The 27,236-nt window shown below is 39.0% G+C and overlaps 2 protein-coding genes across 5 annotated transcripts in view; one reads left to right on the top strand and one right to left on the bottom strand.

Moving 5' to 3' along the window:
- The window catches only part of Myo1d (myosin ID), a 290,165-nt gene that overhangs the window by 126,400 nt on the left and 136,529 nt on the right, over window positions 1-27,236 (top strand). Inside the window, exons 15-16 of the mRNA XM_051179782.1 lie at window positions 788-954; window positions 3,073-3,280. Of these exons, the coding sequence (XP_051035739.1) occupies window positions 788-954; window positions 3,073-3,280 (375 nt within the window). The remainder of the gene's footprint in view (window positions 1-787; window positions 955-3,072; window positions 3,281-27,236) is intronic.
- The window catches only part of Rhot1 (ras homolog family member T1), a 375,056-nt gene continuing 373,721 nt past the window's right edge, over window positions 25,902-27,236 (bottom strand). For all 4 annotated transcript variants that reach the window (XM_051179784.1, XM_051179792.1, XM_051179787.1 and 1 more), the window contains one exon: window positions 25,902-25,917. The gene's annotated coding sequence lies outside the window, so the exon portion shown is untranslated. The remainder of the gene's footprint in view (window positions 25,918-27,236) is intronic.

Below are 27,236 nucleotides of genomic sequence, written 5' to 3' on the forward strand. Positions count from 1 at the left end.
TCAATTCATATCCCTCAACTTTCCTATTTCTTAAATCATTTCCTACCTGTCACCATCCTCCAGCCCTCCACAGTACTCAAAACTACCTAATATAACTGTGTAGGACTCTGTTTTAATTAAGGTGCATCTGTGTGCCTGACAGATAATGGATTCAGAGACTCAATAGTCTTACAAGTGGGATATATTTGACCTCTTCGATTCATCCAGTGATAATTTATTCATTATCCTCAGTGAACCAGGATCTATGCCAAGCACAGCTTTATATTTAACAGGAGTTGTAATCTAATGCCTGGTACAAAATGTAATTGGCATAGAGGGGAGAATTTCTAGTGGGGCTCTTTCATAGACTCAATAATGCCTATAGATGGTTTTATAACTTCCGTTACCCATAAAGTTTAATCTCTTTCAAAAGCACAAACTAAAACAACAACAACAATGATATGTGAGAGCAATGGCTGACACTTAGGGAGCACTTGCACTCTCTCAGACCACCTAACCTTAATCTGTCAAGTTCTCCATCACAGTTGATCTTTACCATAGCTGCTGCTTTCTCTTCTTTTGAGTTATTCCTTCAGTTATTTATTTATACATCTTAATTATTTGCTCCTTAGTTTTAATCTCTTTCTAGTATTCCTGATGAGTCTTAAACACTAAAAATATGAACAATGATTACATTACCCGGGTGATCCAAGGCACTGAGCTTAATTTGACACAGTTGACACTGATATGCAAGCATCCCTTGTCTAGGTCTACAGTGAATTCTGTCATTGCTTACTTATTTCTTTAGGAACCATACTACGTACGTTGCATCAAACCCAATGACAAGAAGTCTCCACAGATATTTGATGATGAGCGCTGCCGCCATCAGGTGGAATACCTTGGACTACTGGAGAACGTGAGAGTGCGCCGGGCAGGGTTTGCCTTCCGCCAGACCTATGAGAAGTTTCTTCATAGGTAAGGGTAGAGTGTGCAACAGAACTCAGTTACACCTAGAATTATGATGATACAGTAGCCATGTTAGGCCATCTGCAAGCATCTATTAAGTGAACAGAAAAATCAGAGAAGCTATACATATGAGAAACTTCTCCAGAATCTGCAGAATTCCCAAGTTTGTAGTTTATAGATTCTGGAAGAGTGTTCAGTCATTTTGATGGGAATGTGAGGAGGAACATGATTTAGAGTCTCACGTAGAACTCTGCTGCAATACTTACTTCCCACTTATTCCTAAGCCAGATGATTCACCTCTAATCTTATGTCTGTATCTATAAAATGAATATAAAGACTTTACTGAATGGTTGTTGTGAGAATTAAGTAAAAGTCCCAGTCCCCGGCACATAATAGATATTCAGTACTACTATCATTACTGATACAGTAATTATCATCATTTTAATAAGTTAAGCATGGAGGTTCTGAATTAACTTCTTTGAATCTTGGATTCACCACTTTCTAGTTGTATGACTCTTATTTATTTGTTTTGTTTTGTTCAAGACAAAGTTTCTTTGTGGCTTTGGAAGCTGTCCTGGAACTAGCTCTTGTAGACCAGACTGGCCTTGAACTTACAGAGATCCACCTGCCTCTGCCTCCTGAGTGTTGGGATTAAAGTCATGTGCCACCACCACCCAGGGAAATTAGTGAGTTTTAAGCATAGATGTCTTCAAGGAATCACCATGGTGACCCTGTGCCCATTCTGCTACTGAAGGAGGCTAGAAAAGATAGCTTACAAACAGTGTCTTGGTGAACAGGGTGTCACTGTAGATATGAGAGTAGTAGACACATTCAGAATGTATTTAGAGCTAGATGACAAGGCTTGTACATGAATGTCCTGTGATGAGTCAGGAATAGAAAAGAATGAAAAATGACAAGTAGATTTTTGGTTTGAGTATATCTGGAATAAAGGACATTTGACGTGGCTAGAGAGATGGCTTAGTTAGTACAGTGCTCACCATACAAGCATGAAAAGCTGAGTGTAGATTCTCAGCACCCACATAAAAAGCCAGGCGTAGATGCACACCTATAACCCTACTGTTGAGGAGATGGAAATAGGAAGATCCTAGGGGTTTACTGACCATCCAGTCTATCCAAATCAGTAAGAGAGATCCTGTCTGAAAAAATTAGAGAGGGATAAAGGGTAATACCCAGTGTTGATCTTTGACCCACACACACACACACACACACACACACACACACACACACACACACACACAATGCATGTACACAAATATACATTTCTACCCCCACCCCTCATGAACCTATAAATTTCCAATATGGTAGCCTTAGTGTCTCAAGATTAAATACCCCATTCCTACCACCAAACATCCTCAAATAATGCAAAACATGTATATGTATGTGCTAGTTGGTTTTTATTGTCAACTTAATACAACCTAGAGTTACCTGGCAAGAAGGAACCTCAGCTGAGGATTTTTTAGATCAGATTGGCCGGTTGCCATATCTATGGGAGATTATTCCTTCATGGCTCTTGCTTCCAGGGTCCTGCCTTGAGTCCTTGCCCTCAGTGATAGACTATGACCTAGAATATAAACTGAAATGAATCCTTTCCTCTGCTAAATTGCTTTTGTCCACAGTGTTTATCACAGCAACAGAAAGAAAACTAAACAATTTTTAAAATAGCTAATGCACAGCCAAGATAGGTAATCAAAAAAAAAAAAAAAAAAGATTCTCAATGAACCTTAAAGATGTGTCTTACTCATAAGCATTGCCAGCTTTGTTCTTCCTCCCTAAGCTAATTAGAGCTCCAGAGCAGCATTGAGAACCCATCCTGGAAGCATCCTTGTCTTATGTCTGTAAAGAGAAGAATGCTTCCAAGGTCACCTACTTGCAGATGATAATTGTTATTAAGTTTTTGGTGAGTATCCTTCCAAAGATTAAGGCAGTCGCTTTCATTCCCAGTTTAGTAAGAATTATCATCAAGGAATGTTTTAGTGAAGATATTCTCTTCATCTTAACAGGCCACTTTTCTTTGGAGTTGGCTAAAATTTTAATGAGAAGTTTTCCTGTTAAGATCACAATAGTTTTTCCCTCGTTTGATTTGTGCCCTGTTCTTCCTCCATCCAGGTACAAGATGATCTCCGAATTCACCTGGCCTAACCATGACCTTCCTTCAGACAAAGAGGCTGTCAAGAAACTCATAGAACGATGTGGTTTTCAGGATGACGTAGCTTATGGGAAGACCAAAATTTTCATTCGAACACCCCGCACATTGTTCACCTTGGAAGAACTTCGTGCCCAGATGCTCGTGAGGATTGTCCTCTTCCTACAAAAGGTAACTTCATGCCTTACATGTAAGAATTTCTTTGCATGTTCAAAACTTTACTAAATGTTTTTCTTGATTCAAGAAATGTCTATGGGCCTGGAGAAATGGCTCAGCAGTTGCGAGCACTGGCTGCTCTTCCAGAGGCCTTGAGTTCAATTCCCAGCAACCACATGTTGACTCACAGCCCTCTTCTGGCCTGCAAGCATACATGCAGGCAGAGCACTGTATACATAATAAATAAGTACATCTTTGAAAGAAAGAATGAAATATGTGAGGATGGGTGGATAGTATAGTTTGTGGGTCTTCATACACCTTCACATTTTACCTCAGACATGGATACTAATTCCACATTTCATTGACTTGTAGCTCTCATCATGGATGTGTTCAGGGCTGCCTTCTCATTAGATGCATGTATTCATTCTTTTGATCCCCATGCTTTTTCATCATATCTTCCACTTTAAAATAAAATTATATGTGTGAGCAAGGTATGATGGTTCACACTTGTAGTCCTAGCACTCAGGAACCTGAGTCAAGAGGATCACAAGTTTGAAACCAGCCTAAACTACATAGTGAATTCTAGATCAGCCTGAGCCACAGAAAAAGTCCTTGCTTCAACAATAAAAAGAATGTGTGTGTGTGTATGTGTGTGTGTGTGTGTGTGTGTGTGTGTGTGTACACATATATATTATGTGTATACTTTTAATTGCATACTTCTGTGAAAATGTCCAGGGTCATAACATATCTCTTTATATAACTGACACAAGTACTGTCAGGTTTTTATTCAGAGCAACTACCAATTGGTACAGCCATTACCTATTGGTTATCTACTGAGGGTGACTGTGTGCCTATATCCCCACCAGTATGATATTGCTCCCTACATTTTTATCAGACTAATCAGTACAGACTAATCAGACATTTCATTGTTGTTTTATGTTCCATTTACCTGATTACTGTTGAACTTGAGCATTTCAATAATTGATTATTTGGGGGGTCTATAAATTGCCTATTCATATCTTTTATAATATTTTTATCCTTTGAGAATTTCGTAAATGCATTTTCAGTATACAGCTACACACACATCATCTTCTTCTTCTTCTCCCCTTACCACCCTTTCTACTCCCTCACAACCCTTGCCTTTGACCTTTAAGATTACTTCTCTTTCTCCCTCTTTCCCTATTGAGTTCAATTTGTATTGCTTAGGGTGGTTCTTATAGTCTTTCAGCCACCTCTTCTACAAAGGTCTCTGAGCCTTGGAGGGAGTAGTGTGACATGACTGTCTGAGGATTCCACAGTCTTTTGTTTTCTGTATGTTAATCAGTTAAGGGTCTCTGTGTTAATGTCTACTGCAAAGAGTTTTTCTGATGAGGGATGGTTGAGAGATACTCTCTTTATGGGTACAACAATAAGTCATTTTAGGAATCAATTTAATAATAGTATTGAGTTCTCCCCTAAGGCCTGTGGCCTAGCTATCCACAGGTTCTTGATCCTTTTAATAGTGCCAAATATGGGTTCCATCTCATAGAGCAGGCCTTTGATCCAATCAGAAAGTTGTTGACAACTCCCATAACATTCATAACTATTGTACCAGTGGGCCTATCTTGTCAGGCCAGGAATTATTATAGCTCGAAGGGTTCCCAGCTTGATGAGATTGGTGCTTACTCTTCTCCTCTGGCATCACGCAAGCACCTTCCAGCACTATGAACACTAGTCAGGAGAGATGAAACTTCCAAGTTAATACCAGCTTGATGCCTCCTTGTTCTATGATTCAAGTGTCTAGTGTCTTCAGCAATAGAGCCTTATAGTTAAGTTCTGGGAGACAGGAGTACCGGCATTAGCTTATAACACTTTGGGGTCTATGTGACCCCAATGGCAAAATCAAACAGATTTAACCTATTCCTGGAGCTGAGTTTTTTATTTGCTAGTATGAGGTATCTGGAGCATTATCTCCCTATTGTGGGGCAATTCTAATAAGCCTTTTTATATAATTATACATTTTATGAAGCATCTATTGTTTTAGGCCTTTTGTCTATTTTCTTCAAGTTGGTGACTTCTTGACAATAAGAATTCCTTGAATATTTTTTCCTTTTTTATTTAAATTTGAAACAAGGTTGCTTAACATGTCAATCCCAGTTCCTTCACCCTTCCATCCTCCCCTTTTACCCCCACCAAACCTCATCCCATCCCCTTTCTGCTCCCCAGAGAGGGTGAGTCTAGAGTCTGTCATATCATTTGGGTCAGGGCCTAGGCTCTCCACTATGTGTCTAGGCTGAGCAAGTATCCCTCTATGTGGGATGGGCTCCCAAAATCCATTCATATACTAGGGATAAATACTGATCCATTACTAGAGGCCCCATAGACTGCCCAGTTCTCCTAACTAACACCCACATTCAGGGGGTCTGGGTCTGTCCTATGCTGGTTTTCAAGCTATCAGACTGGGGTATATGAGCTCCCCCTTGTTCAGGCCAGCTGATTCTGTGGGTTTCCCCAGCCTGGTCTTGACCCCTTTGCTCATCACTCCTCCATCTCTGTAATTGGATTCCAGGAGTTCAGCTAGTGTTTAGCTGGGGATGTCTGCTTCTACTTCCATCAGCCACTAGATGAAGGCTCTAGAATGGGATATAAGGTAGTCTCAATCTCATTATCATGGAAGGGCATTTAAGGTAGCCTCTCCACTATAGCTTAGATTGTTAGTTGGGTTCATGCTTGTAGATCTCTGGACATTTCCCTAGTGCCCGATTTCTCCTTAAATCTATAATGGCTCCCTCTATTATGATATTTCTTTTCTCCTTCTCCTCTAATGTTTTCCTGTCTCCGTCTTCCTTCTCACTCATGCCCACCTCTCCCCTCTTCTTCTCCCCTTTTCTTTCTCCTAACTCCCTCTCCCCTCCCTCCATGTTCCCAATTTGCTCAGGAGATCTTGTCCCTTTCCCCTTCTCCAGGGGAGCATGTGTGTCTCTTTTAGGCAGGGGGATCTCTTAAGCTCCAAAACAACCAGGGCTACACAGAATAGCCTTGTCTCAATAAAACAACAACAAAAATTGATAAATGAACTCTGGCTCCTGTGTCCATTTCATTAGTATACAAATTTCCTTTCATCTTTAATAAATGATAAAATTGTATATATTCCAAAGAGTTGTTTTAAAATCTTTATGGTTTATTATTATTAAATGTTTGATTTGTAAACCTATTTTACATATATAACTAACAGTTACCTAAAACTTTCTCAGTGAATAGGGTTCAGAGCAGGAAACACTGAAGAAACCCTATGTGGGTATACAGTAGGATTGGACCATATATAGACCTTTATCCCACAATATCAAATTTAATGTGTGTAATGGGGTCACTAAACATAACAGTAATTTTTATTAGGATTACATTGAATTTACAGAGTCATTTAAAAGGATTAACAATTGTGCAGTATTAAATCTTATTATTATGAGTACAAAATAGGTTTATTTAAATCATCTTTATTGGCCTTTAGACCAAAAGAGGATTTAGGATTCATGATTAATTCATAGATACTTTATTATTTTTGTTGCTAGTATGGGTTTATTATATTTTATACATAGTAATGTTGGTGCAGAAAATAATATTGGCTATGTTGATTTTTCTGCATCCAATGAAATGTTTCTTAACTCTTATTTGTTGACTAGTTTTCCTGGATAAATGATTACATCATATGCACACATAAAAAACTATCTCTTCTCTTATAGTTGCCAAGGTGTTTCTAAGTGCTGGTCTCCATTCACATTTCCTGGAATGAAAAATAACTTTTAAACTAGACTACAAATTTTTGTTTAATCCTCAAACAATTTCCTTGTACCAATTGCATTTTGAATATTGCCTTCGTCTACTTATAGTTTCATTCTTATGAATGATTGTGAACTTGGATCTTTATTTTCCAAAACACTAAACTATTTTCATATACCTGTCACAGATCTTCAAATTGTTTCCCTTAATCCTTGGTGCTCATCTTCGATGGTTGTGGTGGGTGGACTGATTGGTTGGTTGGTTTGTTGCTTAGAATCTTTGAGGTAGGATCTGACTGTGTAATTCAAGCTTGAATTCATGGTCATCCTGCTTCAGTCTTCCAAGAGTTGGGGAAAGTGTATATATATCCATGCCCAATTATTTCTTATAATTTTGTTGTTAATTTTTTTCTTGTCTTCTTTTACATCTAAAACTGTTTTTGCACAGTCTTTTGAAACGGGTTAACTGGCTTAGAAGTTAGTCTGTTCAGGTTCATTTTCTTAGGAAGCCATCTGGAAGGGGCATTTTGTGAGCATAACTAAGTAATTTTGTTGAGGCTTTGTGTTTTCTTTTGTTTGTTTTTGTGTCTGTGTTTTGCTTGAGACAGGTTTAGATTGTAGGCCATGCTAACTTGATACTCAGTTTCACAGAGTATTGGGATTATAGAAATATGTCACCTTGGCAGCTAGCTTTTTCTTGTTCTTTGTGATTTGTTTTTATTTTGTATCTGTTGTAGACTCAGTTTTGATAAGTTTTTCCCTATAAAATCATCCAGATTCTACAGTCATTTCTCTTATACTCACTTTGTTTTTCTTTGTCAGCTTTAGTGATGTATTTTATTATCTTTTCCCATAATAAAATGTGTCTCCATTTTACTTATTCTGTAATTTTCTTTTAATTTATTAATTGTGTGTTTTATCTTGTCAAATCTTTTTTAGTATGAAGAGCAGAAGTGAGATTTTTTCCCCCAATTTCTTTCACATGTGTTAATGATGGACTATGGAATTTGTTCCGGGATTTGCTTTTCTTGTATATATGACTAGCTACTCTCACATTTAAGTGTGTGCGTGTGTGTGTGTGTGTGTGTGTGTGTGTGTGAGAGAGAGAGAGAGAGAGAGAGAGAGAGGGAGGAAGGGAGGGAGGGAGGGGGAGGGAGAGAGATTTCTTTTGTCCCAGTAGTTTTTTGTTTGTTTGTTTAAGATTATTATTTCAGCATGGGAACATATACCTGTAATTTCAGCACTTAGAAGACAGCAGCAGGAGGATCATAGGTTTGAGACAACCCTGGGCTACATAATGAGCTTCTGGCAAACCTGAGCTGTATAAGAAGACCTAGGGCAAAAAAAATCAAGAGCTAGGGATGTAGCTTAGTGCTTACCTAGTCTCTAGATTCAGCCTCCGACATACCCACACAGAAAAAAAATTGGGACCAATGTAATGGCTTATGATATTGAGCTTGAACACATGAGTTCAAACCAGGGGTTTGAACATGATAGAAGAGAAACAACTCCAATGTGTTGTTCAATGCTTTTGCTCCCAACTCCCACATATATCACATACTGAGGCTTATTCTTAGTTATGAATGTCTGACCTTAGTTTGGCTTGTTTCTAGTCAGATTTTTTAAAATTATACCACCTGCCTTTTGCCTCTGGGCTTTTCCTGTTCTCTTCTGTAAATCTTACTCTTACTCAGATGACTGGGTGGCTGGCCCCTGATGCCCTTCTCTCCTTGTTCTTTTGCCCTCCCTCCTTCCTCCTCGTTTCTCCTTCTATTTATACTCTCTGTCTACCAGCACTTCCTATCCTTGCTCCTGCCTCGCTATTAGCTGTTCAGCTCTTTATTAGACCACCAGATGTTTCAAACAGGCAAAGAACCAGAGCATCACTGAGTTAAACAAATGCAGCATAAACAAAAATCACACACCTTAAAATAATTCTACCACACTCATGGGTTATCGTCTGACTTCTGCTCACACGCCATGGTATATGCATCCACCTACATATACATACAAATACAACAAAATAAGTAAATAAAATTTAGTCATTTTTTATTTTTAAAATTAATTCCAGGCAATGCATATTTTAGGTATATGTTATTTCACTTTCTACTTTTGTGATTTTTTTATTTCTGTTGCTCAAGAACACATTAAGGCTTTAATGGAATTTATCATACCACTTAAATTAAAATTATTGTCATCATCTGATAGTTGATCTGCTCACCATCTCCGTTGGCTGAAGCCTGTGCCTTTACAGATGGTCAGGGACAGCCTAAACTTGCTGAGACAGCATGCACTACCATACATCAAAGCACAGTCCACATACTGTGGGCCACCGTTCCCGGAAGCCTGTCACACACCCTGCTGTCAGTTTAGAATTCTGTTCAAGTATATTTTTAAGACTTGATATAATGTGTTAATTATAGTGTTTTTTATGGATAGCTTTTCATTTTTTTAAAATCACATACTGCAAAGGTGGCCCATGTATCACAAGGAACTACCCTTGTTTGTTTGTCTTAGTTAACAATTTAACTTTATCTGTATGTTCTTGCATTTGTTTGTTAAGTTTGTGTTGTGTTTTGCATTCTTCTTGTTATGTTATAGTAAAGCCCCCATCACAAGAACACTCTTGTGAAGAATTAAGGGTGGCTCATTAACACATAAGCTTACAATGAAGATTGTGAATTCAAAACTAGGAATAACATCACTGTTAAGTATAAGTGGCCTCCAAGTTTTATATAAGGAACTGAGTAAACTAACCACAAGACAGACTACAGAGATCATTTTCCAACCAGGATTTTGTTGGTTCTGCAGTCCATTTGTGCCTTCCTCACATGTATTGTTGACTGTGAAGCTATGTCAAGTGAGGGAAGAAACCGTGTAAACTTCATAGGCTTCTAAACAAAGCCCTCTCCCTTCTGTGTGAAACCAACCATATGCTTTGGTATTTCTCAGATTAAAGACAAAAATCGTTATTTCTCAAAAAAAATTACTTTTACCCTTAAAGAAACAAAAGTTATATTACTGATGGATACTCTTCCATTTACTTTATATACATACTACCTACATATTTTGAGAACCTTCCAAACATGTCCATTTGGTAACTAAGGGAACTAAAGCCACAGAGTGGTTAAGTAACTAGATGGAGTCACATAGATAATGAATGCTGAAATTGGAATTTTGAACTCAGTAACCTGCCTCCCACACACTGCACCTGCCCAATATGGTATGGTTCTGGATTCCCTGCTGTGAGGAAAAACAGGTGTGACTCACACACTTAGAGGAACATTTGTAAAACCAGCCACAAAGGTGATGTTGAAGAAACCAATAGTTAGCAGAGTTCCTTTGTTAAATAACTTTTGTAGACACCCAGCAGTGTCTGAATCATTCACTATAAAATATGTAGACTGAGGTATGCTCTTAATACAAGTAGGGAAAAGTGCTTATGTGGGGAGCATGAATCAGCTCTTGACACGGTCACTGGAACATGGTCAGTGAGTGCTGTACTCTTGATGTGTTCTCTGGGAGAAGAGATTTGTGAGCCATGGGTGGAAAAGGAAAGATGTGGCTGCTGACAGGGAGGAGGTGCATTACTGTGTAGCCCTGTTGCCAGTCTACTCTGCTGTGTTAACAAAATACATGCTCACAAATATGTGTTTGACCTTGCCCAAGTGTTGAAAGAAATACAGTGTACCTTAGACTAAACAATAGCTTCTAACTGTATCTTTGTAGTATTTTTTAATGAGTAATAAATATGGATTATGAGCAAGATCAGGTTCTACCCACAAGAAGCTCAACACAAAAGAAATGTGTTAACACTCAGACCAGTAGGATGGAGGAACTGTGATGCTCTGGAGTAGGTAGTGATTGCCAGAGGGGCTCAGGAAAAGATCCTACCTAAGCTCGGGAGAAAAGGGTTGGAGGGGATCCTAAATTCTTACCAAAACCTTAACTTTTCTAGAGATATATTTTACTTGAAAATCTATTTCTACTAATATAGTAGAAAAGGGACAATGGGAAGGGAGGAATAGATCTTAAGGAAGGCATGTGATTTGACATGAAAGCAGAAGGAAGATTATTTGGGAAGAGGAAGAGACCTGCAAAAAGGGGGTAAGGGGACTAAGAAAGGGGAGGAGTGAATAAGAACAAAGTGTACATAATGACGTGTATGAATGAAAATGCCAAAATAAAGCCTATTACTTTATTGCAGGGAGTTCATTTGTTTAAGAAAGGGATCTTGTACAGCCAAGACTGCCCTCAAACTCACTGCTGATCCTTCTGCCTGTACCTCCTGAGTCCTGGGATTACAGGCATGCATCATAATACCCAGGAAAATCTCAGATACTTTTCTATGCTGTGGAGAGACACCATGACTAAGGGAACTTCTAAAAGAAAGCATTTAATTTAGGAACTCTCAATTCCAAAGGTTAGAGTTCACGATCATAGTGGTGGGGGAGGGAGCTTGATAGCAAGCAGACAGGCAGGCAGGCATAGTGCTGGAGCAGTACCTGAGATATTATTTCCTGATCCATAGGCATGAGGCAGAGATGGGGGAGTGGGTATCTGAGTATAGTGTGGACTTTTAAACCTCAAGCCCAGTGACACATTTCCTCTAGCATATGGGTACAAAGTATCCAAATATATGAGTCTATAGTGGCCATTCTCATTCAAACTATCACAGTAACCTTTTTCAAAAGATGATACATTTATAGTAAGGACAGATCTTAATCTGTAGTGGACTGACAATTCATGGAATTTATTAGTGCTGGATCGTTGCTACTAAAGTGAATTAACTGACACTAAGGTTCATGAGTAAAATAAACTTCTTAGGACAAATATAGGCACAAGGTCTTGTACAAAAATATTCAAACTTATTTTCTTTAAAAAAAAAAATACAGACTAATCCGTGGAATGACTAAAACAGCCCTTCCCGTGTTGTAGGAAAGCTCTTGCCCTTCATTCATATATCCAGATTGGTACTAGCTAGCACAGCAGCCAGGAGACATACATAGCCTTACGCTCAGTCTTATAGCCAGCATGCAAGTGTATACTAATGAAGTATATAGAGCTGGCTCATGACTTTCTTCTCAAAGTACCTGGACCAACAAACTCTCAATCTGCCAAGGTTGCTTATTAATAAGTGCTAATAAGTGCTAATCTGGCAGCCTGATTTAGTTACACATTGGGAGAGAGGCATGTTATGGTTTTGTTTTTTTGTTTTTTTTTTTTTTGTTTTTTTTTTTTTTTTTGGGTCATGGCCTAAAACATTTGCTTCTTATATTCTCCCGTGCATAGTTTTCCTATGCTTACAACTTCAGGGCTGGCCCACACCTGAGCTAACAGGGTTGGCACTATTGTGCTGCCCTGGTGAGGTTCAGGGCCTGCTCTCTGAGTGTTGCAGCTGGTGGGAGTCAGGGACTGTTCTCTTGCTATTATGACCACAGGGTCAGCTCTACCACCTGCCCCACATATTGATGAGGGACAGCTCCCCCCATCCATGGTGCCCCAAGACAGATAAGTAATGGGGACAAGTCTCCCATGCTCACAATTTCTGGGCTGGCTCACCCACACCTACACACACAGGGTTGGCTCTATTATGCTGTCCTGGTGAAGTGCAGGGCCTGCTCTCCCAAGTGTTGTAAGTTGTAGGGAGCAGGGACAGCTCTCCCACTCTTATTACCTCAGGGCCAACTTTCCCACCTGCCTTAGATGGGGGTAGGAGAAGAGCATCTCTTCCCCAGCCCATGCCTCCATGTGGGAGATGAAGGGTGGGGCTAGGTCTCCCACAGTCACATTTTCAGAGTTGGCTCACCTGTGCTGTCATCAACAGGGTCCTCTCTGCTGTGCTACCCAAAGTGCAGGGCAGGCTTTCCCATGTGTTGCTGCTGGTCAAGGGTTCAGCTCCCTCACCATCTGAGCCTGCTCCCTTCCTCTGTCATCTTTTCAGATATGCCTCTGTCCACAGGACCTGAACCATTCTATCTTTCTGTCTCTGTCTCCCATGAACCACCATACCATACCTCTGCTCACACTAATAGCATCCATCTGGCTGGTACAGCAAGGTACCAGGTGGGTCCATGTTTTCTTCTTGAAACCTAGAGTGAATAGGTCCAGATCTGTGTGTAGGTCTCCTTTTCCCACTGGGATCATCCTGGTGGTGTGCTGAGTCCTGCCACCTCATCACAAAGTGCCCACCTGCCCATGGTGCATTTGGGTGCATGATTTGGGGTGGGGGGGTTCTCTGGAGTCTGGTTGTGGTCCCAGGGGTTATCATCCCCCCCAACAGGCATGTGGTGAGGTATGCAGATTTTTAAGTACATGAAGATTACTCAGTTTCGTTTCTTTGTTGTTTTCTGCTGCATATGTCAGGCTTGGGAGGCAGAGCCCATGAGCTTCTGGGGATGCTTCTGTCTTTACCTCCCATTGCTTTCTTGCAAGCTTAGCTGTAGCTGTTACATGTTTATGTATCAGTAGGTCTATCAGCTAGTGTATGCCATATTCCATGGAAATAGAAAAGTGGTGTGGTCAGTTTTGGAGCTTTAAATAGATCTGTATCAAAGGAGAAGCAGAGTGTTAATCAAAAGCCTGATGCTATCTATACCCTGGAGAAAACTAGCGAGGGCCTCAGTCACATTAGCAGTAGCTGAGATGAGAGGAAATTCCCAGACCATTAGAGTTTTTTAGATGGGAAGTTGATGTGAGGCAGAAATGAGGGGTTCCTATTCTTCCAAGTTAGGGTCCTAGATAGCTAATGTCAAGAATGACTAAGATAGGGAAGGTGTAGTCACTAGCTTATATTTTCTGGATATTAGGAGTGTAGGCATGATGTTTTAAGTATGTGTGAGACATTCAACTGGAAATGGCCAGCAAGTAGGTGGGAGTGGAAGGGAAGAAAGGAAGTAGCAATTTTTAAATATGAAGTGACCAGTGTGTTTAAAAAAAAAAAAAAAAAAGGCTGCAGAGAAACAAACTCCAAGGAACAGAGTCCTCCAGCAAGAAAGCATATTGGACATTTATCAATAATCCTTGGAAGCAAAAACAGTCTGGGAAATGATTGTGTTATTAATAAAGAAACCAAGGTGTGTTTATCTTCTGTAACATCTAGGAGACTTCAACTACTGAATTTGAAACCTTATCCTGCATATTGCTGAACAGTGCTATTAGAATATTATTATATACAAGTCATTGATCTTACTATTCTGAAGAAAATTTATGATATAAGCCAATAACTGAGTCATTTAAATATTTCTCTGCATCTGCACCTTGACAAATGACAGCTTTTTAGAAAAACAAAAAATGCTTTAGCAAAAATTTAACACTGAAACCACAAGGCATTCTTCCCCTGCTCCCCCTCAGCACCCTCCTTCTCCTGCCCAATTGGTAAATAAAATGACAAAAGCATATTTGGAAAATAATGATGACTTGTCAAAATCAATTTGTCTCTTATCTTCTCATAGATAAGGCAAGTGTCATTTATTGCCTTTCCCCAGCCCACTCCCCCCACTACCAGTAAGTGTCCTCTGTCTCCTTTCCCAACCCATTCCCCCACATTGGATGCAGATGATTTGCTCTCCAGAAAGAGCAGCAAACCCGTTGCCTGGGTGATAGCTCATTACTACGGCAACCAATTTGGTGCATCAGTATGAATCCCAATTTTAAAATGTAATTATGCCAAGATGTGTACATATGCTTCAGATTTACTTAAAAGAAATCTGTTCCCCATTGGAAAGAAAATGTTTCCTGTGTTAGATGAAAGAAGGTGGCAAAGGGACCTTTATTTTCTTCTCTCTTAGGCTAAATGCACCTTTCATTTGAGTCTCCACTGTGACAGGAAAATAGCTTACTTCGGTTTTTCCCTCACCACTTTTGTTTTAACTTGAGATGTTTCCTTTCCCAGACACTTCTCTCTTGAGACCTGTCACTCATAGCCCAACAGATGTTGTCTCCATGACAACACTGTCTGGCCCCTATAGGGGGTATCAGGGAAAAGGGGGAGGGGGTGAAAACAGGCTACATTTTCACTGCTCTTTTATTTTTTAATTGCTACAAGCTTGAGAGATTGACTCTTTGTAAAGCATTCATTAGTAAAAGGAAATGGATTTAGTGAATAGATGTTTACACTAAATCACAATATTCGTGCTACCCCATACTCAAAGGAACAAGCTCATGAATAAGAAACATACAATCACAAGTGTAGCTGGAGGTATGCACAGACACACCAAACAAAAGCCATTGAGTTGCTGCTGAGCAATTCACTTTTGCTCTTTCCCTAACAGAAACGATTGTTTAAAGATACAAAGGGCATATTTGGGTGCGAAGAGTATTTATTTTAGTTGCCTGTCTTATTAAACATGCCCACTAAATCATGTAATCCTTGCAACTCATTAAGCACTGGGCTTTATGCTCAGCTCCAGAAGCCATCTTCAGTTTGGGCTTTCTAACATACTTGTTTCCTCTCCTGCCTACCCTCTCTCTGCCTCACTGCTTGGCTAGCCTTCTCTGATTCTTGTGAAGATCCAAATATTATAATGGCTATTCACCACTTTGGAAAATAACTGCCTTATGAAGTAATGAATTTTTAGTTTTGGGGGTTGTTTTTCTGTTTTGTTGTTGTTTTGGTGGGGGGTTCTGTGTGTTGTGTTGGGGATGGACCCCAGACCTCGACATTTGCTTTGCATATCCCTAGTGCAAGTTTAAAAAGTACTCTCTAGCATACTTAATTTTTTTCACATTTCATTAACCTTAGAAAATGTAACTGTTTAACAAAGTGAATTTATAATAAGATATATATAGTTTAAGTATGAGTACTGCAATGCTGGTGTGCTTTTTCTTTCTCTTGCTTAGCAAATGTATGAAACTACTACCAAGTGATATATGTGAGTCAGAGACTTCCAGTCTTCCAGTGTAGCTGCACCGATGAGCTCCAGGTTCAGTTACGTTCTCAAAAAAAGGGAGCAGAAAGCAATAGATGAAACACCCAGTGTCAACAATTAGCCTTCACACGTGTGAGCACAGCTATGCTTGCCCACTTACAGGCATGCTCATATACAGACATGTACATATGCATACATCATACACATGTTAAGACATGACAATTTTCCAAGGGGTAATTTAGCAGTAAGTTAAAAAAAAATCTAAAAATGTGTTTGTCTCTATTTTAGCTGCTATACTTCTAATGATTAATATTAAATTTTTTTAAATGTAATTAAAATTTACATGTAAAATTTTTTCTTGTAACATTTCTTATGAAAGTAAAAGAAATGAAAAATACACCTATGCAACTACTAACAGTAACTTTGTAAAAAATAAGAACATCAAAATGTTCATGATCAATGGTAGGTAAAATAAATACTATACAATAAGAAGCTAAGTTTGGGCTGGGCGGTGGTGATGCACGCCTTTAATCCCAGCACTCGGGAGACAAAGGCAGGCGGATCTCTGTGAGTTCAAAACCAGCCTGGTCTACAAGAGCTAGTTCTAGGACAGTCTTCAAAGAACCTCGTCTAAAAAAAAAAAAAAAAAAATTAAAGAACCTAAGTTTGATTTCTTCTTAACCATGCTGTTCATTCTGGACAATCCACTCACACATTTGTCATAAATGAAGTAGAACTGATGACTCATTTGGGGTGCAGGGCTTTATTTTCATTCAGTAGTTTTGTTGGAATGTTTTAACATTGCCAAACATTGTTGTCTATCCAAATTTAGTAGATATGGTGACGCACTCCCTTAATCCAAGAACTTAGAGGGCAGAAGCAGGTGGATCTCTGTAAGTTTGAGACCATCCTGGTCTATATAGTAAGTTCCAGGCCAACCAGGGCTATATGGTGAGACCTTGTCTCAAAAAAAGAAAAGAAAAAAGAAAGAGAAATCTAATTGTAAAATAAGATATTTACTTAGGATATTTCATTTCAATTAGGATATTGAATATAGAGTTGTAAACTCATGTTAACTAAAGATAGTCAGCTATCTTAAATGGTTTTCTTTTGTATTTGTATAGCTAGGAAATGAACCATTTGCAGAAAATAAATTGATGATGGATATTCTTGGAGAACTAAAATATAATCAAACATCATTTAAATTCGCTTTTACAGGCTATGTACTTTGTGAATTTATTGAGCTTTAAAATGAATAGGTTATAAATAGAAACAACATATAGCTGTAATCTCATTACTTCAGCCTAAATTTTTAATTGATGTTTTTATTAAAATTATTACATTTTAAGTTTTTTATTCAGTATAACACCAACCCAGCCATTGCCCAACTCTCTCTTATGCACAGTTTTAAAACTCAAAGTCACATTTCATCGTCAAACATGAGTATTCTCATATGAAAACCAGTTACAACATTAACATTCCCCAGTTTGAATGACCTCCCAAGCTTCCTTTCTTAACTTTTAACCTTACAACACCATAACCTCAATCAGTGATGCTGTTCATCTGTTCATAAACCCATCAGTCTCCTACAAAATTAAAAGCAAACTCTTCAGCATCTCATTCAACCAACTACATCTCTTCTTATGTCATTGTTTGACTTTACTGAATCGGCTAACATATCTGTATCTCACCACCATGCTTTTCCATGTGCTGCCTGCTGTTTCTCAGTGTTCTTCAAACAATAGTGTCTCCCACTGTAGTCTTCTCAGTAAAACCATCTAAATAGCCATCTTTACTTCTCTCCACTGGTTGTCTGTGGTTTGTGGGGCTAAGATAGTGGATTCAGTGGGAGGCAGGGCCCATGAGCCTGATGTTGGTTACAGAATTTAGATTCATGGGCTCTACATCATCCTCACTTTTATCTTTAAAATTATAGAGTTGATAAAGCACGTTTGTCATAGGTGTGAGACGATGTGGGAAATATGTTACTGATAAGCTATGCATTGTGAGTTATAAGTAGAACTGATTCGAGATCATTTCTTTAAAGTTGATGCTTTCTTTTTTATTTGTTTTGTTGTTGTTATTTGTTTTTTCAAGACAGAGCTTCTCTGTAGCTTTGGAGCCTGTCCTGGAACTCAATCTGTAGACCAGGCCAGCCTTGAACTCACAGAGATCCTATTGTCTGTGCCTCCCAAGTTCTGGGATTAAAGGCATGCACCAACGCCGTCTAAATAAAACCAGTATTTTCTTTCTTGAATGAGAAAAGAGTGCAATCTTAAGGATTGTATGACCCCTGGAAGTGTGCTATTTCCCTAAAGTGTGAATTTCCCTAACGTATGCCATGAGGCATCAGGGCAGAGAAGCTCTCAACATGTGATTTACAAGAACTTAGCTCAAAAAACAAAGTGCTCATTGTGTTTTATAATTTATGTACTCTTTTTTTTTTAATTAAACTTTATTTAATGCTGGCATTAATGTTCCTCATGTGTAGCACAAGGTAATAAAGCCAGCTGGCAAATAAACCCAGGAGCTGACTTTTTGAAAAGCCAGTGAAAATAAGTAGTTCAAACCTAATGATCTAGCTATCAGAGACTCCAACATAAGAATTAAAGAGAGGATTCAACTAAGGATTCGAGTAAGGTTTTACTTTTTTTCTTTTTTCTTTTTTTCTTTTTTTTTTGGCCACCAGGATAAATCCCTGCATTGGATTTTTTTTTTAATTTATTTTTTTACATATCGATCCCAGTTCCCTCCCTCCCTCTTTCCTTCTCTACCCCATTCACTTGCACCCCAACCACCCTCCCCTTCTATCCCCCCCCCACTCCACATGTAGGGTGATGCCATCCAGGAGGGGTCATATATAAATCTGTCAAGTCATTTGAAGTAGGGACTAGGACTTCTCTCCTGTCTCTAGGTTAAGGGAGTATCCCTCCATGGCGGATGTGCCCACAAGGTCCTTTTTTGCACCAGAAATACATACTGGTTCCACTGTCTGAGGTCCCCTTAGACTGCTCAAGCCTTCTAGCTGAGACCCATGTTCAGGGGGTCTGAATCAGTCCCATGCTGGATTCCCAGCTATCAGTCTAGGGGCCCGTTAGCTCCTCCTTGTTCAGGTCTGCTGTCTCTATGTGTTTCTGCAGCAAGGTCTTGTCCTCCCTCTCTGCATCTGGGTTCTAGTTCAGCTCAGTGTTTAGTTGTGGGTGTTTGCTTCTGTTTCCAACTAGATGAGGGCTCCAAGATGGTGGATAAGTTAGTCGTTGATCTTATTATCAGGGAAGGGCATTTATGATAGCCTTTTCACTGTTGCTCAAATTGTTACTTGGGGTCAGTCTTGTAGGCCTTTGGACATTTCTTTAGATTGAGTTTTCAATCCTATAATGGCTCCCTCTTTTATGTTCTCTCTCTTCCTCTCTCTCTCTCTCTCTCTCTCTCTCTCTCTCTTTCTCTCTTTTTCCTGTCTTCTATTCCTTCCCTGACTCAGTCTTCCTAGTCCCACGTGCTTTCCTCTTCTCCCCTTCTCTTTCTCCTAGTACCCTCTCCACGCACTGCCCCCCCACTCCCAATGTGCTCTGGAGAACTTGTCCCTTCCCCCTCCTGTGAGGGACCTTACATGAATCTCTTAGAATCCACCTTGTATCCTAGTTCCTCTGGTGGTGTGAATTATAGGCTGGTGATCCTTTGCTCTAGGTCTAAAATCCATATATGAGCGAGTACATACCATGTTCCTCTTTTTGTGACTGGTTTACCTCATTCAGGATGATTTCTTCAAGTTCCATCTACTTGCCTGCGAATTTCAAGATTCCATTTTTTTTTTCCCTCAGAATATGTGCCACATTTTCTTTATCCATTCTTCAGTTGAGGGGCATCTAGGTTGCTTCCAGGTTCTTGCTATTACAAATAATCTGCTATAAACATAGTTGAGCAGATGTCTTTGTTGCATGGATGTGGATCATTTGGGTATATGCCTAAGAGGGGGATTGCCAGGTCCTGTGGTAAACTAATTCCCATTTTCCTGATCTCCAAAATGGCTGTATGAGTTTGCACTCCCACCAGCAGTGGAGGAGTGTTCCCCTTTCTCCACATCCTCTCCAACATAAGCTGTCATTGGTGTTTCTAATTTTAGCCATTCTGGCAGGAGTAAGATGGTATCTCAAAGTTGTTTTGATTTGCATTTCCCTGATAGCTAAAGATGTTGAGCACTTTTTAAAGTGTCTTTCAGCCTTTTTTGATTTCCTCTATTGAGAATTCTCTCTTCAGTTCTGTAGCCCATTTTTTAATAGGGTTATTTGGTGTTTTGTTGACTAGTTTCTTGAGTTCTTTATATATTTTGGAGATCAGCCCTTTGTCAGATGTAGGATTGGTGAAAATCTTTTCCCAGTCTGTGGGCTGTGGGCTGCCATTTGGTCTTGTCCACTGTGTCCTTTGCCTTACAGAAGCTTGAGGAGGTCCCATTTATTAATTGTTGCTCTCAGTGTCTGTGCCCCTGGAGTTATGTTCAGGAAGCAGTCTCCTATACCAATTTGTTCAAGGGTACCTCCTATTTTCCCTTCTAAGAGGTTCAGTGTGGCTGGATTGATGTTTAGGTCTTTGATCCATTTGGACTTGAGTTTTGTGCATGGTGACAGACATGGGTCTTTCTGCAGTCTTCTAACACACCCTCATCCAATTGTGCCAGCACCATTTGTTAAAGATGCTGTCCTCGTCCCCATTGTATTCTTTTAGCTGTTTTGTCGAAAATCAGGTGTTCATAGATGTGTGGGTAAATATCAGGATTTTCAATTCGATTCCATTGGTCTACCTGTCTATTTTTGTGCCAATACCAGGCTGTTTTCAGAACTATAGCTCTGTAGTAGAGCTTAAACTCAGGGATGGTGATGCCTCCTGAAGTTCTTTTATTGTACAGGGTTGTTTTGGCTATCCTGGGTCTTTTGTTTTTCCATATAAAGTTGATTATTATCCTTTCAAGGTCAGTGAAGAATTGTGGTGGGATTTTAATGGGGATTGCATTGAATCTGTAGATTGCTTTTGGCAAGATTGCCAATTTTACTATATTTATCCTATCTTTCCATTTTCTGGTATCTTTAATTTCTTTCTTTAGAGCCACAAAGTTCTTATTATATAGGTCTTTCACTTGTTTGGTAAGCATTACCCCAAGATACTTTATGCTTTTTGTGGCTATTGTAAAGGGTGATGTTTCTCTGATTTCTTTCTCAGCCTCTTTGTCGTCTGAACAAAATAGGGCTACTGATTTTTTTTGAGTTTATCTTGTATCCTGCTAGTTTGCTGAAGGTGTTTATCAGCTGTAGGAGTTCCCTGGTAGAGTTTATTGGATTGCTTATGTAAACAATCGTATCATCTGCAAATAGAGACAGTTTGACTTCTTCCTTTCCAATTTGTATCCCCTTGATCTCCTTTTGTTGTCTTATTGCTTTAGCTAGAACTTCAAGTACAATATTGAAGAGATATGGAGAGAGAGGGCAGCCTTGTCTTGTTCCTGATTTTAGAGGAATCGCCTTAAGCTTCTCTCCATTCAGTTTGATGTTGGCTGTTTGTTTGCTGTATATCGCTCTTATTATGTTTAGGTATGTTCCTATTATCTCTAATCTCTCCAAGACCTTTATCATGAAAGGATGTTGAATTTGTCAAAGGCTTTTTCAGCATCTAGGGAGATGATCATATGGCTTTTCTTTTTCAGTTTGTTTATATGGTGGATCACGTTGATAGATTTTCATATGTTAAACCATCCCTGCAATCCAGGAATGAAGCCTAATTGGTCATGGTGGATGATTTCTCTGATGTATTCTTGGATTTGGTTTGCCAGTATTTTATTGAGTATTTTTGCATCGATGTTCATCAGGGATATTGGTCTGTAGTTTTCTTTCTTAGTTGTGTCTTTGTGAGGCTTGGGTACCAAGGTTATTGTGGTCTCGTAGAAAGAGTTTGGCAACCAACCTTCTGTTTCTATTGTGTGGAACAATTTGAGGAGTATTGGTATTGGTTCTTCCTTGAATTTCTGGTAGAATTCTGCACTGAAGCCATCTGGCCCTGGGCTTTTTGTTGTTGTTGTTGTTGTTATTGTTGTTGTTATTGGGAGGCTTTCGATGACTGCTTCTATTTTGGTAGGGGTTATAGTCTATTTAAGTAGTTTGTCTGTTCTTGATTTAATTTTGGTAAGTGATAGTTATCCAGAAATTTGTCCATTTCCTTTGAATTTTCAAATTTTTGGAGTACAGGTTTTCAAAGTATGACCCGAAAATTGTCTGGATTTCCTCTGTGTACATTGTTATGTCCCCCTTTTAGTTTCTGATTTTGTTAATTTGCATGTTCTCTGTCTGCTTTTTCATTAGTTTGGATAAAGGTTTGTCTATCTTGTTGATTTTCTTGAAAAACCAACTCTTTGTTGCATTGATTTTTTTTTTTTTGTATTGTTTTCCTGGTTTCTATTTTATTGATTTCAGCCCTCAAATTGATTATTTATGTACTCTTTACCTAGTATCTAAAGCTTAAACTATGTAATAATTTTGTATATCTAACTCTTCTCTTCAACTAGGTTAGCAGTAGTTGAGTGAATGGCATCCTGATACGTGAGTGATTGGGTTCCACCCGAGATCACCAGCATAGTGCCTGATGCAGTGTGTTTCTTACTAGCTAGCTGTCTTTTGTATGAAAGACAGATACTAGTGAGTACTTGAGAGCTAATTGTGTACGTTCAAGTGAGACCCCTTGACAGTACCAAGCAAGTGGAGTATGTGCAAGAAGCATCCTCAACTGAGAAAAAGTCCCAAAGTTTTAATTCTTCCCCAGTTAAAGAATCATTAACTTCTTGCTGACTTCTAACTTCCACTCTGGTTCTACCTAGCTACAGATATTTCTTCACCTTAGTTTACCATAAAGCATTGGGTTCCAGTCTCAGCTCCACAGGACAACATGTTTAGATCATGTATGGCTCATGTTTTCTCATCTGTAAAAGGGAAACGAAGCTTTACTTAGGTGTGTAGTTACAAGTATTAGACGAGCTAAACTATTTGACATCATTTGAGTATTCTGTAAGCACTCTCTCTGTTATTGTTAATACTAATATTGCTGATTTAGATTTGCACCAAGTTATTGCTGCAACTGTGCTATGTAACCACATTATTGGTGCCTAGGACTAAATGATTGTTACAAACATGGTGGCTTAAAACAACAGAAATGTATTCTTTCTCAATTCTAGAGGAAAGTTTTAATTCAGTATACTGAGCCAAAACAAGCTGTTAGCAAGATGGCATTCTCTCTAGAAGTGGTGGAGGAAATAAATCCCCTACCTCTCCTAGCTTCTGATAGATACTTCCATTCTGTGGCTTGTGGATACATCACTCCAATACCTGTTCTTGCCATCTACCTTCATGGAAACAGCTGTCTGTTCCCCCATCTTCAATTCTCCCACTGCCACATCCTTGTGAATTGCATTTCATTTATGGTCCAACCAGATAATTCAGTATATACAACCTGTGTAAAAAGCTTTAGTCATATAAACTCTTAGTAGGCTGTTCATTGCCATATAAAATATGTACAGTATTGGTGTCAATTATCTCTTAAAAGCTCAGCCCATAAATATTGTTCTCTAACTTTTTTGGGGGGAGGGGTCTGGTCTGAAACATCTGGATGAAGTCTTGTTACTTGGGTCCATATTTTCTTCAGTACCATTTGGCAAGCCAACAAACAGTCTTTAGTCTATTTACCTAGCAGAGAATTTACAGACTAGTTTTCACTATTAAATTCACATGTAGGATTCTTCTCTATTCTTCTGGAACCCAGTCTAACAAAATTAGAAGGAAAGACCTAAAGAGATTTATTTCTCTTAAAAGTAAATTGAATCTGCTTAATGCCTGCCCTCTTTGTTCTCTTCAGTTGCAATGTGGAGACTGTTTGTGCTTATCTGTGGAACAGTTGAATAAAATTAAGTTCCATATGCCTCCTAAGTAAAAAACAGAAAATAAGTTATTGTAAATTGACTTATAGAAAAATAGAAAATACCCTCCATGAGGGTGATTTGTAAAGAAATGGCACTTTCCCACTAAACACACGCTATCTGATTTCCTGTCAACCACAATACCTGGAGCAGAAAAGATGTGGAAGAGAAATGATCGCTGCACTTACTGAGTTCTTTCGCATAGTCGTATTTGAGATCCTCTCATTTGAACATCTAGTAAAAATTGAAATGGGGTTGGGGTGCAGAAGGCATCAGATCTTCAAACTTTCCTCCTGACTGAAGTAACAGGTTTCAGAGATTGGAAAGAAGACATCTTTTGGAATCCATTATTCAGCCTGCTACACTACCTAGAACTTAGTGAATGGAACAGAATGTGTTTCTTGCTTATTTCTGGAGTTTGGCCAGACCTACATACATACAGATTGGTGCCATGTGTGGCTCATTTTTCTGAAGTTAGTGGATTATAAGACCATATTCTTTTCATAGGGAAGACAAGACTGACATAAGCATATTTTAAGCTCTTTGGGTCATGTCCATATCTATCCCACTGGCCAAAAGCAGTTCACGTCAACAGGGTCATCCATGGAGGATAGGAAGGAAAAAGTCGGTGCTTGCTGGGCTGTAACATAACCAATCACAGAGTGATTGAAGGTAATTGTGACCCAAGTCTAACTCAGCAACAGAAATATGTGAGAAAACAAATTTAGTGAAAGTACAGTTTGCTCTGCCTCTTATTAGGTAGGTCTTGGCCTAACCAAATAAATATATTCTCAAATGAGAAGAACCTTGAAAGCACTGTTCCATGATTTTTAAAGTTTAAAGGTTCAATCTCCATAAGCATGGAAACTCTTAAGATTCCCTGAGACACCTGTCTCTGCAATGTCATGACTCCTGAGAGTCCATGGCCTGCTGGGTCACCTCTCCAGAGGAAATTCCCACAGCAGCTGCAATGAAGCTAGGGCTTTGTTCATGGCTATGCCTTCTCTTGTCACCTTTGCCAAAAGTGTTGAAGAGCTAGCTAATCCAATCTAACCCAAAGATGGCTTCTCTTTTGGAATGAGAATTTTAAAATAAGTACAATTTAGTATAACTTTTTTGATTTGATAAACTTTATTTTTAAAAACTCGGAAATAAAAAACGATGCAACCATAACTATAGAAGTTCATTGAGTCATATAAACTTTAAGTCACTTACTTTGGTGTATAATCATTTTACTTATAGATTTTTGTTAATTTCAGAACCAGTATAGAACTAGACAATAATGTTTATTTTAGTTTTTATAGAATTCCAATCTTCCCTCCCCTGTTTCTCTTCATTTAAGTGATAAAAGGAATTGTTTTTCTCACAGGCCCAGAGAAGGCAGAAACAACACAGTAATGCTGGTGGGCTTTTTTCCTCAGTCATTTCACTTCCAAAGAGAGAATAGGAGTATGCATTTTCCTTAGTCACTTGACAATGACACTTGGGTATTGAATGTTATCAAAAAAAAGAGAAGAAAAATAATTTTTCATTAAAACCCTAAAACTGAAATGAACAGGGGAATAGGCACTTAATTTGTAATATCTGCATTTTATACTGGGAGCTAGCTTTTAAAATGAAGATTTTACATTTTTTATGAAATCCTTTTGCTGTGAAAGAATGCTCACTGAAACACAGACTTTTCCATTTGTCAGCTCTCTCAGTAGCCCGTTGTCTTTCATGTTAATGTTTATCCATACTAGACTGCTCTAGAACTGTGGCCATCAACATTGCCCTACTGCTTAAGAAGAACCTGACTGCTACCAACTCTTCTATTGTCCCAAACATTTCAGAGTGGCATAGCCTCATGGCTTTGAGATAGGATGAACTCTTCCTTCTAAGATAATCCCACAATTATTGAGCCCTACTTGCAGGTCAAACTCCCATATGACATTTTCTCAGACAAGCAACTCTCATGTATAATAAATACACTTCGTTTTTTCAGGCCAATAATGATTAATTTAACACACTTATTTACCACCAGGTGCTCTTTGGGAATACAGTCCTGAGTGAGGCAGAAATAGACCTTGTCTTTGTGGATCACACATTCTAGTCATGGAGTGAAACAAAACATGTGAACAAAGAAACAACTACAAAGTGTGGAATATTGTGGGGGAAGGTCCCACAGGACCAGAATACTTGTAGCCAGGGTGGTCGGTAAAGACCTCTCTGAGGAGGCTTAAAGAATGCCAAGATCTGATCTGAGGATTAGATCAAAGAGAAAACTGACTGAAGCTAGAGAAATACACAGGCAAAGATCCTGCAAAGAAGGAGCTGCTCATTTGAGGACCTTTCAGGCAGCACCCTGACTGTCTGCACCTTGCATATGTCTGTTTCTTCAAGTCTCAGTGCAACAGGGTTTAATCTCTGTGCAAGGTGTCAGCTGGAGCTTGGGTTTGGATTTAGTTTTCTGTAAGGACACCTGAGGGCAGCTATGAAATATTCATCACAAACAGTTCGGCGCGCGGGGGGGGGGGGACGGACACAAAAAGGAAGATAGATTTTGATGATTTTAAAATAATTATTCAGCTCATATACAGAAATAACTATAGGCAGTTTAGTGCTGGTGTTTATTGGAAAGGCTGTCTGAAGTTGAGGTAGGTGTTCCTGACTTTTTATGAAACTGCTGGCTTGACTGGTGTGTTAGCTGTGGCAAACTCTTACTATAGCTTAAGTCTCATATCATCAAGGAATTTTATTATGTGGGTGCACCCAGCTGTATATCTGTCTATATATGCTCATCTCCCCAGCTTATTTCCAAGTGACTTTTTTCTCAGTGACTTTTTGCACCTGTTGCAGAGATATTTCTCATTTAACCCTTTTAATGTCTGATAGAAGGGAGCTGATTAATATCGTGCCTGATCACATAGAAGTAAGTCCACCTTTAATGTGTCCCATCAGCTATAGCTGACAACTAATTTGCATTCCAAAGAATCTAGAGCTCTTATGGGCATTCCACACTTTTAAATTATGGATAATCTTTATAATGTATGCTATCAACTGCCATTCGTGAGGTGTTTAAGAGATAAAAGCCCTGGCTGTGAGTCCTCCCATCCCCGTGTATCTTACATCTTAAGCATAAAATCATTTTAAGGACACATACTTGATTTTAGATGAGGGACAGCATTTCTAAATATAGTAGCAGCCAAAGAATTGAGAAAGCCAGATGCTGACAGCTGTTCCTGCCCAGACACTTAAAGCTCTTAATTCTCAAAGCATATCATTATATGGTTCTTGTTGCAGAAACAGAAAATTGCCACCCAGACTGGCATAGGAAATACCACCTTCTTGCTTGATCTCGCTCCCCCTTGTGGTTGCAAGATTGTAGTTAGCAATTTCAACAACCCAGTTTACTG

The sequence above is a fragment of the Phodopus roborovskii genome, unplaced genomic scaffold, assembly GCF_943737965.1.
Source record: "Phodopus roborovskii unplaced genomic scaffold, PHOROB, whole genome shotgun sequence".
Taxonomy (NCBI): Eukaryota; Metazoa; Chordata; class Mammalia; order Rodentia; family Cricetidae; genus Phodopus; species Phodopus roborovskii.